Source organism: Cucumis melo, chromosome 6, assembly GCF_025177605.1.
Source record: "Cucumis melo cultivar AY chromosome 6, USDA_Cmelo_AY_1.0, whole genome shotgun sequence".
Classification (NCBI taxonomy): Eukaryota; Viridiplantae; Streptophyta; class Magnoliopsida; order Cucurbitales; family Cucurbitaceae; genus Cucumis; species Cucumis melo.
Window position 1 is genome coordinate 1,881,856 of NC_066862.1, and position 14,393 is coordinate 1,896,248.

The 14,393-nt window shown below is 29.9% G+C and overlaps 2 protein-coding genes across 2 annotated transcripts; one reads left to right on the top strand and one right to left on the bottom strand.

The window, feature by feature from the left end:
* Positions 1 to 3,358: 3,358 nt before the first annotated feature.
* On the top strand, positions 3,359 to 5,505 carry LOC103483356 (pentatricopeptide repeat-containing protein At2g45350, chloroplastic). Its single transcript, XM_008439946.3, has one exon. It carries the CDS (start codon positions 3,505 to 3,507, stop codon positions 5,419 to 5,421), a length of 1,917 nt encoding a protein of 638 aa, XP_008438168.1. The 5' UTR covers positions 3,359 to 3,504; the 3' UTR covers positions 5,422 to 5,505.
* A 2,759-nt stretch (positions 5,506 to 8,264) lies between these two features.
* On the bottom strand, positions 8,265 to 11,471 carry LOC103483357 (LRR receptor-like serine/threonine-protein kinase GSO2). The gene is made up of 4 exons (XM_008439947.3): positions 10,627 to 11,471; positions 10,134 to 10,394; positions 9,144 to 10,022; positions 8,265 to 8,955 (listed from the first exon to the last, which is right to left on the bottom strand). Exons 1-4 carry the CDS (start codon positions 11,057 to 11,059, stop codon positions 8,453 to 8,455), a joined length of 2,076 nt encoding a protein of 691 aa, XP_008438169.2. The 5' UTR covers positions 11,060 to 11,471; the 3' UTR covers positions 8,265 to 8,452.
* Between the last annotated feature and the right edge of the window lie 2,922 nt (positions 11,472 to 14,393).

The window sequence follows — 14,393 nt, forward strand, 5'->3', positions numbered from 1 at the left end:
AACATTTATATTAATTATTTGATCACAGCTACAAGTGGGGTATATATATATATATATATATATATATATGTTAATTAGTAGTCTTTAATAATAATGGACAATAGTCCATAAATTTTAATATCCTTTCAATTTTTCTTTTTAGAATTTGATAAATTAAAAAAGGCTAGTTTTTGTTGGGTTAATTCCTTAATTAAATGGATGGTAGGGAAAAAAAAATTAGGATCACTACCATATGTAATTAGGGTTAAATCTTCAATAATAATCAATAGAGACTTTAATTTCTCTCTTCCATTTATTGTTGTGCAATAGTGTGGGCCTTAACTTTGATTCTATTATGTGTGATGACAAAGAAGTATTTAGTTTGAAATTAATTAACTGATTATTATTGATGATTACTTCTGTGGTTCTAATTGAGTTGTAGATTCTAACTATTGGAGGAATATTATCCACTTAAATTTAGGGTTTAGTTCGTGTAGAATCAATACTTTGGCAATCGAAAGAATATAGAAATAAATATGATTGTCTTGTTAACCATGAGTTAAAAGAAGACGATCATAATTAGTATTGTTTAAGATAAAATTTTGTTATATTTTGTAGGTATTTTTATTTATTTTGTTATATTTGAAATTGTTTGTAATTTTGTAGATATTTTTTTTAATTAAATGTTTAATTTTGTTATATTTTTAATAGTTTTGTTATTTAAAACGACTTTTATGAAAAGAGTAAAGTGAATTCAGAATGATGATTGAATAATTAACTTTGATATATATGATTATTTTTTATAGTTTAATATAGGAAAATCTACATTTTTAGTCTATAAGTTTTGATGAATATATACTTTTTGTACCTAAATTTTAAAAATGAACCTATTTCGTCTTTACGTTTATAACAATGGATCCATTTGGTCTTCAAGTTTTCAAAATATATCTTTTTAATTTTTGAGTTTTAAAAAATAGGTTTATAAGATCCTAAAAGTATTTTATGTTTGATTTTTTAAAAATAATTATATGAGATTTAAATTTTAAAAAATAAATTTAGAGATGATATAGTTTTTAGAAGTTATTCTTCTAGTCTGGTTTAAAATTTCATGTAATTATTAAAATAAATATATATAAAGTTATTTGAGGAACTTTTAGGCATGTTTTTAAAAACTCAAAAACTAAAAAAGATACATATTGAGAACCAAATAAGTTTATTCTTGTAAATCCGAAGGTTAAAAAGACTTATTTTTCGAAGATTAAAAATGTTTATTTTTAAAATAGAGGAACCAAACATACTTATTTATTATAATAATACTACAATAATGATCTTTTTCCCAAACACATGTTATTATCATACTACTAAATATCTTTCCCCTAAACACATACTATCATGACATTACCTTTTATATTTTTTCTCCTAAACACATATTACAATAACACTACTAATAATAATCCTTCCTCCAAACATATATTATCATAACATTAGGATTATCATAATCCTACGATTATTATAATTCTTTTCTTCCATAACTTTTTCCCTTCTTCAAACACACCTTATAAATTAAAGAAATAATTGTTCGTTTTGTATATTACGAGCGAGCACGTCATATGATTGAATGGGAGAAGAATTTGGAATGGTTATTAATGAAAAGCGGGAAAGCCGTACATATTTTTGTTGACTTTTATTTAATCAAGTCGTAGTAGCGTCCAAATTGAAGGCATGCAGAATGAGGCTAAAATCCAACCCTTTTCCCTTTTTATTTTTCTTTTCCATTACCTTAGATTGCGTTTCGTTGCCGATTTTGAAAAACATGACTCACAAATGGGTTGTTCTAGCTAACCATTTCCTTCCGCATTTCCCACCTTCTAATTTCATTCAATCCCCCCACTATACACACTATCCTATAAATTAATTATTATTTTTCAGTCGTCTCCATCAAATGAATCAAACTATTTATAAAATGCGATAAATTTTTAATCTCTACCGTATTTAGAAGTATATTTTATTATTAATAGCATATAAATTTTTATTATATTTTATAAATATTTTATTGTCTTTGTCAGTTATGACAATTCTCGTGTGAACTTCTAAATTTTGTTTTATATTCGTGTTTGTAGCTATTTTTAAAAAAATTATTTTGAGAAAAACTAAAATTTATACATCTAATATCAAAATCTATTTCTTCTTGATTTCGAGCTTATTTACACATTTTCCAAGTAGAAAAACTGAACTTAATTGAATATTTTTATAAGCTTCGTAATATTTTGTAAATAGTTTTAATATTATATTGTTTTTAAAAATGCCCATTTGTATAATTTATTTAGTTATTATATTTTTTTGCAAAAAAAAAAAAAAAAAAAAGATTTCCATCCTCAAAATACACTATTTGTTATGGGCCAAAGGCCAAAATCATTTCCAACGGCCCAAATCATCTTCAACAACATTTATTTCTATCTCAAATCATGGGAACAATAGAAACTAGCATAACTTTTGTCCAAATATATATATATTAAAGTTGCATTGCATGTGTTACTATTTATAGGCATATTCCAAAATTTTATAATAATGTTCTATTATATTGTGTGTGTGTGTATCAAGCAAGTCACACTAAAATGATTTCCCATCTCATAATCACTTGCTATTGCTACTTTGTAAAAAGTAGCAATGAACTTTGCCTTTATTTTAAAAGCACTTTGATTTTTTCAAATTTAGTAATATTGTCCTTGGTTTAACCTTTTTAAAACTACTTTTAGAACCAAAAAAAATCTAGAATTTCAAACAAAAATTAAAACTTGATATGTGTGTGTATATACTATGTATTGATACACATGTGTATGCATACATACACATGTATATGTATATATAAAAGAGTTTTTATGAATTAATCATATTTGAAGAATTAATAAGGATAGGTGATAAAACAAATAGCCTTGAACTTTTCTAACATTTCCAAAGCACCTTTGTATTATTAAAAGTTGCAATATTATCCATCAATTTTTATAAATGCTTTAAAACTACTATTTTATTACAACAAAACTGAGATTTAGAATCGTGACGATAACCTAAAACGATTTAGTGATTTAATATGATATGCTACACCATTTCATATCTCAATTTTTATTTAGATCCTAAAGAGTTTATACTTCAATAATATCTTTAAAACATTTGTAAAATTGAAAGGTATTATTGTTTCCAAAGTATAAGAATGTATTTGAAACAAATGTAAAAATTTAAGAATTAAAAAATAGAGAAAATATCAAATTGACAAAATATGAAGAAAAATCAATACGAACAATGGAGTGTAATTAATTTTGTTTTTGGTTTTTTTTTTCCTAGAAAAAATGTGTAGAAGTGAAAAATAATTAATTAAAAAAATCTGAATGGTCGTTTGCTAAACCGTTAGGAGGAGGAAGCGACAAAGACAATCAATCCCTCCAACTCCATCTGCAACTGCAAGTATCAGCAAAAATCTTCATCGATTGAAAATTTATCGAACTTCATAGCAAAAGAAAGTTCAAATTAATGCTTGTTCCTGCAAATTCATGCCATTTATGGCCCTCAACACCGCCGACCCTTCTTCTCCTCCGCCATTGCGAGACTCAGAACGACGTGAATCAAGTCCACGCCAGAATCATCAAAACCGGCTACTTAAAAAATTCGTCACTCACAACAAAAATCATTCTCAATTCCATTTCTTCCCCCCACAAACCGCTCGTGGAATTCGCTCGTTACGTCTTCTTCACTCGCTATGCTGTTCAAAGAATTCGTCGGAGTCACCTCGATGACGATCCGTTTCTCTGGAATGCTGTGATTAAATCGTATTCGCATGGGAATGACCCTGTTCGAGCTCTGGTATTGTTTTGTATGATGCTTGAGAATGGATTTTGTGTTGATAAGTTTTCGTTTTCTTTGATTCTGAAAGCATGTGCTCGTGTGTGTTTGGTGGAGGAAGGGAAACAGATTCATGGGTTGTTGATGAAGTTAGAAATTGGGTCGAATTTGTTTCTGCTTAATTGTTTGATTGCTATGTATTTACGATGTGGGGATATTGAGTTTGCACGGCAGGTGTTCGACACAATGCCAGTACAGGATTCTGTTTCGTATAATTCGATGATTGATGGTTATGTGAAATCTGGGACGATTGATTTGGCTCGTGAATTGTTTGATTCCATGCCACTAGGAGATAAGAATTTAATCTCTTGGAACTCAATGCTTGGTGGGTTTGCACAAACAAAAGATGGTATAGGTTTAGCATTGGAACTGTTTGAGAAAATGCCTGAGAGAGATTTGGTTTCTTGGAACACCATAATTGGCGGTTTTGCCAAATGTGGGCGCATAGAATTTGCTCATAGTTTGTTCAATAGGATGCCGAAAAGAGATGTCATTAGTTGGTCCAATATGATCGATGGTTATGCAAAATTGGGCGACATTAAGGTTGCAAGGACCCTGTTTGATGAAATGCCTGACAAAGATGTGGTTGCTTTTAATACCATGATGGCCGGCTATGCTCAGAATGGTTATTACACAGAAGCATTAGAAATCTTTCATAAGATGCAAAGACAAAGCAACTTATCTCCCGATGAAACAACGCTAGTGGTCGCGCTTTCAGCCATTTCTCAGTTAGGACACATTGAGAAGGCTGCAAGTATGCATAACTATTTTGTAGAAAATGGCATTTCTGTGACGGGAAAGGTTGCTGTTGCCCTTATTGACATGTATTCTAAATGTGGCAGCATTGAAAACGCCAAATTGATATTTGATGGTGTTGATCAAAAGGGTATCGACCATTGGAATGCTATGATTAGTGGAATGGCGAGAAACGGTTTGGGAAAATTGGCTTTTGAGATGCTTGTGGAGATGCATAGGCTTCCGGTGAAACCAGACGGCATCACTTTCATCGGCGTGCTGAATGCTTGTGCACATGCTGGACTGGTTAAAGAAGGGTTGATTTGTTTTGAGTTGATGAGAAAAGTTCACAAGTTAGAGCCAAAGCTACAACATTATGGATGCATGGTTGACATCCTTGGCAAAGCAGGACTAGTTGAAGGAGCATTGAAATTCATAGAGGAGATGCCCATTGAGCCAAATGATATAATATGGCGGACTTTGCTTAGTGCTTGCCAAAACCATGAAAATTTTGCCATTGGAGAACTCATTGCCAAGCATCTTATGAGGATGGATTCATGTAACTCAAGTTCATATGTTCTTCTTTCGAATATTTACTCACGTCTCGGCCTGTGGAGCGCTGCAAGCAAGGTACGAATGACGATGAAAAAGAAAAATTTAACTAAAGTTCCAGGATGCAGTTGGATTGAACTTGAGGGAGTTGTTCATGAGTTCTTGGTTCGGGATAAATCTCATCCCTATGTCTCTGAAATATATTCTGTGTTAGATGGTTTTGGAACATCAAATCTGCAAGTTATTGATTGTAAATGTTAATGTAAATTACCACTGCACATATGTAAAAATGTACAAAAGATTCTCAACAGACGAATTCCGTTAAATTTATGATTAATTAGCTAATTGATTTCGATCTCTCGCTTATGCCTTCTAAGAGACTTATACGTAAAAATTGTATTCTCAAGCAAGAGGTTTATATATTCCCACTTGTATGTTTTAAACTTGAAAAAAGAAAAGACAAGAGGATGGCAACACTATCTTCTTGATATTGTTTTCAAAAGTATTTTTCATGGAGAACTAACTCGTGGGTTTACTTCCTCATTTTAAGTTTTGATTTTTTTTGAGAGTGTTTGATAGGTTATTAAATTTTCGATTTGTGCCCTAATAAATTCTTCTAAATTCTAAGTTATATATATTAATGGAATCTTAAGCTTGCAATTTTGTCTTAACCTCTATGTGATTTTTTAAAAAAAACATAACTCTATAGTTAAATTGATAATTTTGGAGGTTCACAAACAAAACTCTCAAAGTTTGTAGACTAATTTTGTACTTTAACATTTATTTTTATCATCATATATTCACTCATGATAAAAACATTTAAACTTGTTAAAACGTTGATATAAATAATTTAATTATAACCTAAGCTTGTAGCAAAAATAACTTTAGTTGAACAATAATTGACATGATCTTTCATTCAAAAGTGGAAGACTTAAATCTCTTTTCCACGATTATTGTATTGAAAAACACATGATACTAGATTAACAAATTTTGTATTTGAACTCTCGTAGTAAAAGTTTCAATAGAATTAAATTCACCACGACAATTTAAGACTAATTCGGATTGACTTACAAAAAAATGTTTTTCAAACTCATTTTTATTTAAACTCTTTCACTTAAAGATATACTTTAACAAATAGTTCAATTTTTCTAAAAATGAATTATTTTTTAAGTTAAATATTTGAAAATGTATTTATCATAAAAAAATAATAATTGTAAATATAGCGATTAGATTCAAAATAATTAAGTATATAACAATATTTTAAAAAATTTACAAATATAACAAAATCTATCAACAATCGAAGTCTATATTACTGATAGACAAACCATGTTACAAATATTGTTGTCACCTATTATAATTATAAAAAGACGGTATGGTTGGTTCTAATATTATAATAGACCAATTTTTTTTTTTAATTGGCTTTGAAAATCTCACTTACAAGTTCCTAAAGTTCAGTTTAATCTTAAAAGCACGTTGCACTATTACTTTACCCAATCATTTATGCAATTATTCAATTACACACAAGTCTGAACCATAGTAATAAGATTAAAATCAATGTCAGAAAATCAAAATAAAATAAATTGAAAAACTAAAAAAAAAGAATATGACAAATTTTGATCACAGGCAACAAAATCAACAGAAAGGAAAAGGTAGTGTTTTCATTTTTGTCTTTTATTTCTTTTCTTCTTTTCTCTTTCTAAGGATTCCGACAAGTAACATTCACAAGTCTAACAATAACACACTCCCATTTCAGCTGTCGTCCAACGAAAACGACAAGAGTAGTGTTCCGACATCACCGTCCATGTCGAATTTTGGAACCTTTTTTTCTCCCTTTTTTCTCTTGTTGGTAAATACCAAAGGCCTTATTCCCATTGTTGCCACATTGCTTCTATTCTAAATTATTGCACCAAATCTCTACAGAAAAGTAAAAAGAGAAAAAAGAAAAAGAAAAAGAAAAAGGAAACAGTGTATTTGACCTTAGGGTTGCTGCTTCTTAGTTGTTAGTATGTCACTTAATGAAAGTCGAAAGAACGAGAGTTTGAGAATAAGATTCAAGTTACCTTTGTATTAGGTTTTGATCTAGGTCTCTTCCTTTAGGAATCGAGTTAATTGATAAGTGGAACAAAGTATATCGTGAACCTATTGAATTGGGATCTTCAGCTAAGGTCGAGGAGTAGCAAGGAAGAGGTAGTGAAGGCCTAATTCTCTTCCTCCTTTAAGCTTTGGTGTTCTTGATCTTTCAATCATTTGATTTTTGAATCTATTGTTTGGTCCAAAAGAATACATAATAGATATAATTTTCTTTAGTATGAAATTTTCAGTTTTTCTTTTTTTTTTTTTTCCTTTGAAAGTGCTTTGTTTATTTATTTTCGTTGAAACACCGATGTTTTTATTGAGTTCATGAGTTTGATGTCTGCATGATCGGAGTGAATAAATACTTTCATTATATATTAGAAAAATTCATGAAACACAAAAAACAATACAATAAAATGTCACAAATATAAATGTAATATAAATAATAGGTATGTTAACTAGTTCAAGATCTTAAATGTTTTTTTTATATAGCTTTTATTCAATAATAAAAAGTACTTAAAAAAAAAGTTTTTTTGGTGTTTGGGTATTAATTAAAAGTTGAGGTTGAAAAATATTAATAAGGATATGAAAACATTTCACCTTGTACTAAACATTATGAAAATTTTGATTTTTAGTTTATATATTAGTTAAGAAAAACACTTCACAATATGTTTCTTTATATTTGACTATATGGCCAAACATTAAATTTCTTTTACCAAAAATGCCCATTTAAAATCATTATTATGAAAAATAACCCTCAACTCAGCCATTAATTTTGGTCTATTTTTGTAATAATTTTTTTTTTTAGTTCTTAGAAAGCTATTTCAAAGGACCATAATGTCATTTTCAAAACCAATTATACCAAAAGTATTAGGAAAAAGAAAACATGAATTTAATCATTAAAATTCTCAGAGAAAACAACTCATCTTTTCTTGACCCACATATTTTTCCAACCTTTCTATGTCAAAATTATGAAGATTGTTCATCAAAGATTTGTTGTAACTTTGAATATGGTGAGTATTGCAGCAAAATTCATGAAGTTTCTCTAATTTACATTATTCTTCAACAAAACAGCTTGGTTTTACATAGACATACATACCATTTTTGTACCTTTCTACAATCAAATAGCATGAAAAATAATTTATAAACCTTCATTTACACCATAATATATTAGTAGTCAGTGTTCTGCTTAGCTTCTATATGGGCCTTCATCTGAAAATTAAGGCATGGACTCTACAGAAATCCCAAACTTCCCCATTTCCTCGAGTTCTTCCACGACAACATCAATCGTCGGACGAAGTTCGGGATATTCGTGAGTGCAGATCACTGCAAGTTTTCCCAGTTTGGCTGCCTCTGATTCTAAGAATCTTCCTTCAAGCTTAGAGTCGATGAAGTCCTCGAACCGACGCAACTCGATAGTGTTGTAGTTCAACTTCATGATGTTTGTTTTCCCGGAGATGACTTGAAGTACAATCATTCCAAATGCGTAGATATCGCTCTTCTCGGTGAATCGACCCGTTGTCGTGTACTCGGGAGGGAGGTATCCTAAAGCAGCACTGACTTTTAGCATCGAGAAGATAATATCATCGGCGAGAAGTTTGTGCAGCCCAGAATCTGAGAGCAAGGGGTTGTAGTTTGCATCAATGAGCACTTTATCAGCTGATATGTTTTGGTGAATCAATGCAGGTTTCTTTCCAATCTTTCTGTGCAAATATCCCAAACCTAAAACATTTCCGAAAGCCACAAAAAATCAATTTCGAATTCACAAAAACCGAAATCGAGCAGGAAAACTACAAAAAAACTGAGTTAAACCAAGCATTTCTTCAAAGTTAGATAACATTAGCAGTTTCATATTTTGATGCTTATATGAATAACTCAACTTCGTGTTTAATGGAAAAAGGAACAGAAACCTTTGGCGATTCCAAATATGATCGATACTCGGGTGGACCAATCGAGAACCTTCCCACTGCCAATACTATCATCAAGATATTGCATCAAAGTTCCGTTTGCGGCGAAATCATAGATCAGATAGCACTCTCCTCGGTCTTTTGAACAGCATAAACCTCTGAACTTGACAAGATTTTCATGGTTCATTGAGATAAGTATCTTCAAGCCCTTCAAGAATTCAGCTTCATCAGATTTGCAGCTTGTCTTGCCAATGCACTTGATAGCAACAACTGATCCATCTCTCAACTTTCCCTTGTAAAGAGCCGAAAAATTGTTCCTGCCTAATAAGTTCGACTTTGAAAAGCATTGTGTTGCACGCTCCACGTCTTCTAGATTAAACATGAAGCTCTTGAATATCTCTCGTGATGATGCGCTCCCACCGTGATCTTTGGCTAATGGATCCCATCCATTTGAATACTCTAGATTGATGAGAGGAGAAGCATTCCTTCTGTAAACCTCCCTGACTTGGCTGGTAATAATCCGTCTACTTATACCATTAGAAGTACTTCCGAATTTATGTTCATTGCGACGATACCAGGAAAACGTCGCAAGACCAATGGCTGAGAATGCAGCAAAAACTCCAATCACTCCAAGAGCCACTCCGACTCGTGAAGATTTCGATTGTCTTGAACAGTTACCTCCATTGCAATTGGAGCGTAAATTAGCTGACTCAGGGATATCTCTAGCAGAAGGATCATTGCCAGGTAGTTGGGGTAGAAACGGTTCAGGTCGGCTTGGATTCAAACTTTTCAACTTACTACAAGGATTTAAGTCCTGAAATCCCACTCCACAAAGACTTGGGTTGTTGAGGTACATAAATTTTTCCTTCAATCTCTTGAAACCTGAATTTCATTGAGAATGATTACTAAAACGACCAACTCTCTAATCAAACAATTAAGTCCACAAGACAAAGAGACTTCACAAATGATTCGCCATCAATAAGAACACATTACCTGGAGGAACGTTACCGGTTAGCGAGTTGTTCTCGACATTAAACACTTCAAGAGCAGGAGCATCGGCTAATATCACGGGAATCGGACCGAAAAACTTGTTGTTACTCAAATTTAATCGTGTTAGCGCAGTCAAATTCCCCAAACTTGCAGGAATTGCTCCTGTTAGCTGGTTATACTGTAGAGCAAGAACACTGAGCACCTTCATATTACCCACTTGTGATGGTATCCCACCAGTTAATTTGTTGTAACAAAGCTGCAGCACTGAAGAACAAAAGATCCCCACAATTTATTTTCACCAATTCAAATCAACTACTAAGAACATGCTTTGAAAAGTCAGCTTTAGCTTAAAAAACACAAGCAACCTCCCCATAGAACATTGAGTTTACGAGTTCAATATGGCAGGGGAAATTGAAGTTTATGCTACAGAAGTTCTAATTCTAAACAGATTTCAAGTATACGGAAAAGTCATCAAGCAAAAACTACTTAAACCCACCTTGAAGATTTGCCATATTCCCAATCTCAAAAGGAATTTCCCCAGAGAGTTGATTCACATTGAGATACAAATCAGTGAGTTGATTCAAACTCGCAATTTCCTTAGGAATTTCACCGATCAGAGCATTGAAATGCAAGTACAGCCCCGTCAAACTCCTAAGTCCAGCGACGGCCGCCGGAATGTAGCCGGAAAGCCCCATCCCCTGCAGAGAAATATTCACCACTTTCCCTTGCTCGTTACAAGCAACTCCCTCAAAATACCCACCACATGGATTTGAAGACGGACTCCATGACGTTAACAAAGTGTTATGTGGGTCTAACGAAGCTTTAATCGCCATTAAAGTAGAAAGCTCAGTGGACTCAGAAATAGCAAAAGGGGAAGAAAAAACAAGAAAGAAGATGGAAATCAAAAGCGAGTTGAATACTGCAGACATGGCTGAAACAGGGGAATCCAACAAACCCAGAAAATCCGATTCAGAACGAGTAGTTCTATACTATCTAACCGATTCAAAATACGTGGGTATCGAATGATATCTTGGAATTGGTGGAATGTTGATTGTGAAGGGTCTTCAATGGCGGGAGAGACAGAGGATTGGAGCAGAGAGGAATTGAAAAGTGGGAAGAAAATGGAAATGGGAAGTTGAAAGAGTTATCCTTTCTTGTGAATGAATATCAGAGAGATCGCTGACAAACTTACGACCACAAAATGCTTCACAATCCCATAGACTTGAGATTCTTTCTTCTCTCTCTCTCTCTCTCTTTCTCTTCTACTGATTCATATGCAAGAGTTCAGTCTCAGTAAAAGCTGTGAAAACAGGGCATTTCCACTCTCATATAATATTTAGAAAAATAATTGGGTGATGCCAAGTTTTTTTCTTTTCGATTTTAATTAAATTCTACCCCAAGTTACTTTACTTATTTTTTATTAAATTATGTTGTAATACAAAAATTGCAAAAAAGGAAAGGATCGAACTTTTTGTTTTAGGATGGAAAATCGTATCAAATATGATGGAACTAAGTACGTTAGTTAGAATACACCGTCTAGAAACAATTGTAAATATAGCAATTAAAGTCTAAATATGAACATATACAATAACATTTTTACGAAATAAAAATTAGACTTTTGTCACTTATAGATCATATAGTTTGTGGTCAATCGTTGATCAAGTTGGTTGTATTTGTAATTTTCAAAAATGTTATTGATTATCATCTCTAAAATTGCAACATGTTACGATGTTTAACTAATGACGAATAGCCTAAATGAAGATAATCTGTACTATTAATTTTAAAGTCTATGTTTAAAATTTCTACCAATAGGTTATCAAAATGAAAATTATTATTTTAATTAGTGACATCGATTTTTTTAAGTTAATTGCAATTATTTACCCAAAAAAAAAAAATATTATGTGGATAAATTATGGTGCTATATGTGGGTCGATGACGATAAAAAAAATGTTATAAATGGCTAATCACTTTATCACTTTTCTTCTTTTTTTTTATAGAAGTAAAAATTCAAACTTTTGACTTTTGAATTATGCTCGTGTGGTTAAATTTCAAATTATTTATTTAGATGTAATATAGAGTAAAACTTTTTTTAAAAAGTTTTGTAATGTTGATGGTCACGTGTGAACGATGTATTGTCATTTTCAATGACTTGGATAGTCCAAACTAGATCGTCTTCACCTAAACACTCGAACTATATTTGGTGTAACTCTCTTATTATTTTTTCTTTTGTTGTCCATTTGAACCTAGTTCATTTTGTTTTAAGGTATAAGTAAAGTAGTAATTTTCACCATTTATATTTTTAATCTCACATTGAGAAAAAAAAAACATAAATCTTCCTATAAAAGTTTGCTTTATTAAACATGTGAGTGTATATATATATCATTAGAAAAATAAAACATCAAATAACAACTTTTTTAATTTATTTTATTATTTACGATAAATTATTTTAAATAAAAATTTAAAACAAAATATATATTTATAAAAAGTTAGAAAAATAAAGAAATAAAGAAACTATAAATTATTGGAATGTAATAATAAAATACCATTATTTCAAAACCTCAAATAACTCATTTTTTTTTTCTTTCAATTATGTTTCTGGAATAATTAAGATTCCTTTTTTTTTTTTTTTTTTTTTCTTTTCTAGCCAACCCCATGTTATTTTTCATTAAATTGCTCCCCCTTGGCTGCCTAACCTTAATTTATTTAAATAATTTTATATAACTTGTGAAGCCATTTAATATGTATAATAAAGATATGTATTTATTAATATTTTAAGTAGTATAGTAGTCTGTTTCATGTATTTATTGAAGTCCCTCTTTACTTTAATATATCTCATTTGTCTCTTTGCTTTCTATGAGTTTGGCATGTCAGTCTGTCACAATAAGTTGTGGTTTTATATTACTTTCTATTTTTCTATACTTTTCATTTGCATTAAAATAGTTAATATTACCCTAATAAATATGTTTTTATATATAGAATAATAAAAGTTGTCAAAATAATTATCCCTCTTTTTCAATTTTTAAAAGCGTTATTTTGTTTGGATATCTTAAAAAATTAAATAAAATATTGATAAAATATTTACATTCCATATAACAAAACAACTAAAATACAAAATTAATTACACTTAATTTTTTTTACAAAATATAGAAATGTTCTATTTTTGATAATTTTTTTGTATTTATTAATTTATTTTTGAAAGAAAATTTTGTAACAAAGTAGTTGCAAACGAACCAATTTATTTATTAAAAATATAGATCATTTTTAAATATATCAAAATGAACTAAAATATTTATAAAATATAACAATATATATATATGATAGATACAAATAATAGTCTATCGTAAACCATCATAATATTTTATTATATATTGTTATATTTTATAAAATTTTACCAAAGTGTTGTTATTCAAAATATATTTTCTAAAAATAAAAGTTAAAAACAAAATTAGTACAACATTATGAGGGAATATTTTTGGTTCAAGATATACACTTGGTTGTAACTCTTTAATATTATCTTAGTCTATATGCTCTTAATTTTAGTTTATCTGGGTATTATTTATACTTCAAAAATGTTAATTTATGGTTTTCGTATTTTTAATTTTAGTTTATTTTGGTTATTAAATTTTAATTTTAGTTATTTTAATTTTTTATTTTTTTAAAGCCGATCATTATAATCCATTGAATTTAAATAAAAATAGAATGAGAAGACTTAATATAAAGTTCTATCAATAAATTAAAAATAAAGCTATTAATAATAATAATAAAAAGTAACGTAAAATATAGCAAAATATTAAAATTATTATAAAATATAACAAAAAGAAAATAGAGAAGAGTTTGATCTACTTTGTTATTTTTTTAATATATGAAATTTAAAACAATATTTTCTAACTATAGTAAACAAAAATGAACATTTAGTTTATTGGCAATTTTGGTCTATGAAAATTAGAAAAAGTTAGAATTTTTTATCCCTATAATTCAACAAAGTCTTCATATGAATTATTATCTACGAAGTGCTATTTAAGTATAAGAAATATTTTTCGTGTTATATCAACACAATAACAAAGTTCTAACTTGAAATATACCATAGAAGAACTAAATTTATAATGTAACATGAACATTATCTTAAAATTGTAATAAGACAAAATCCTCATAATGTGTCCAAAAAATCAAAAGTTTAATTTAAAAAGATAAATTTGATATATTTAGGGTATGGCTATGGGTTAGTGACCCCAACAATAAGAGCCCCATTCATTGACCTTCTCT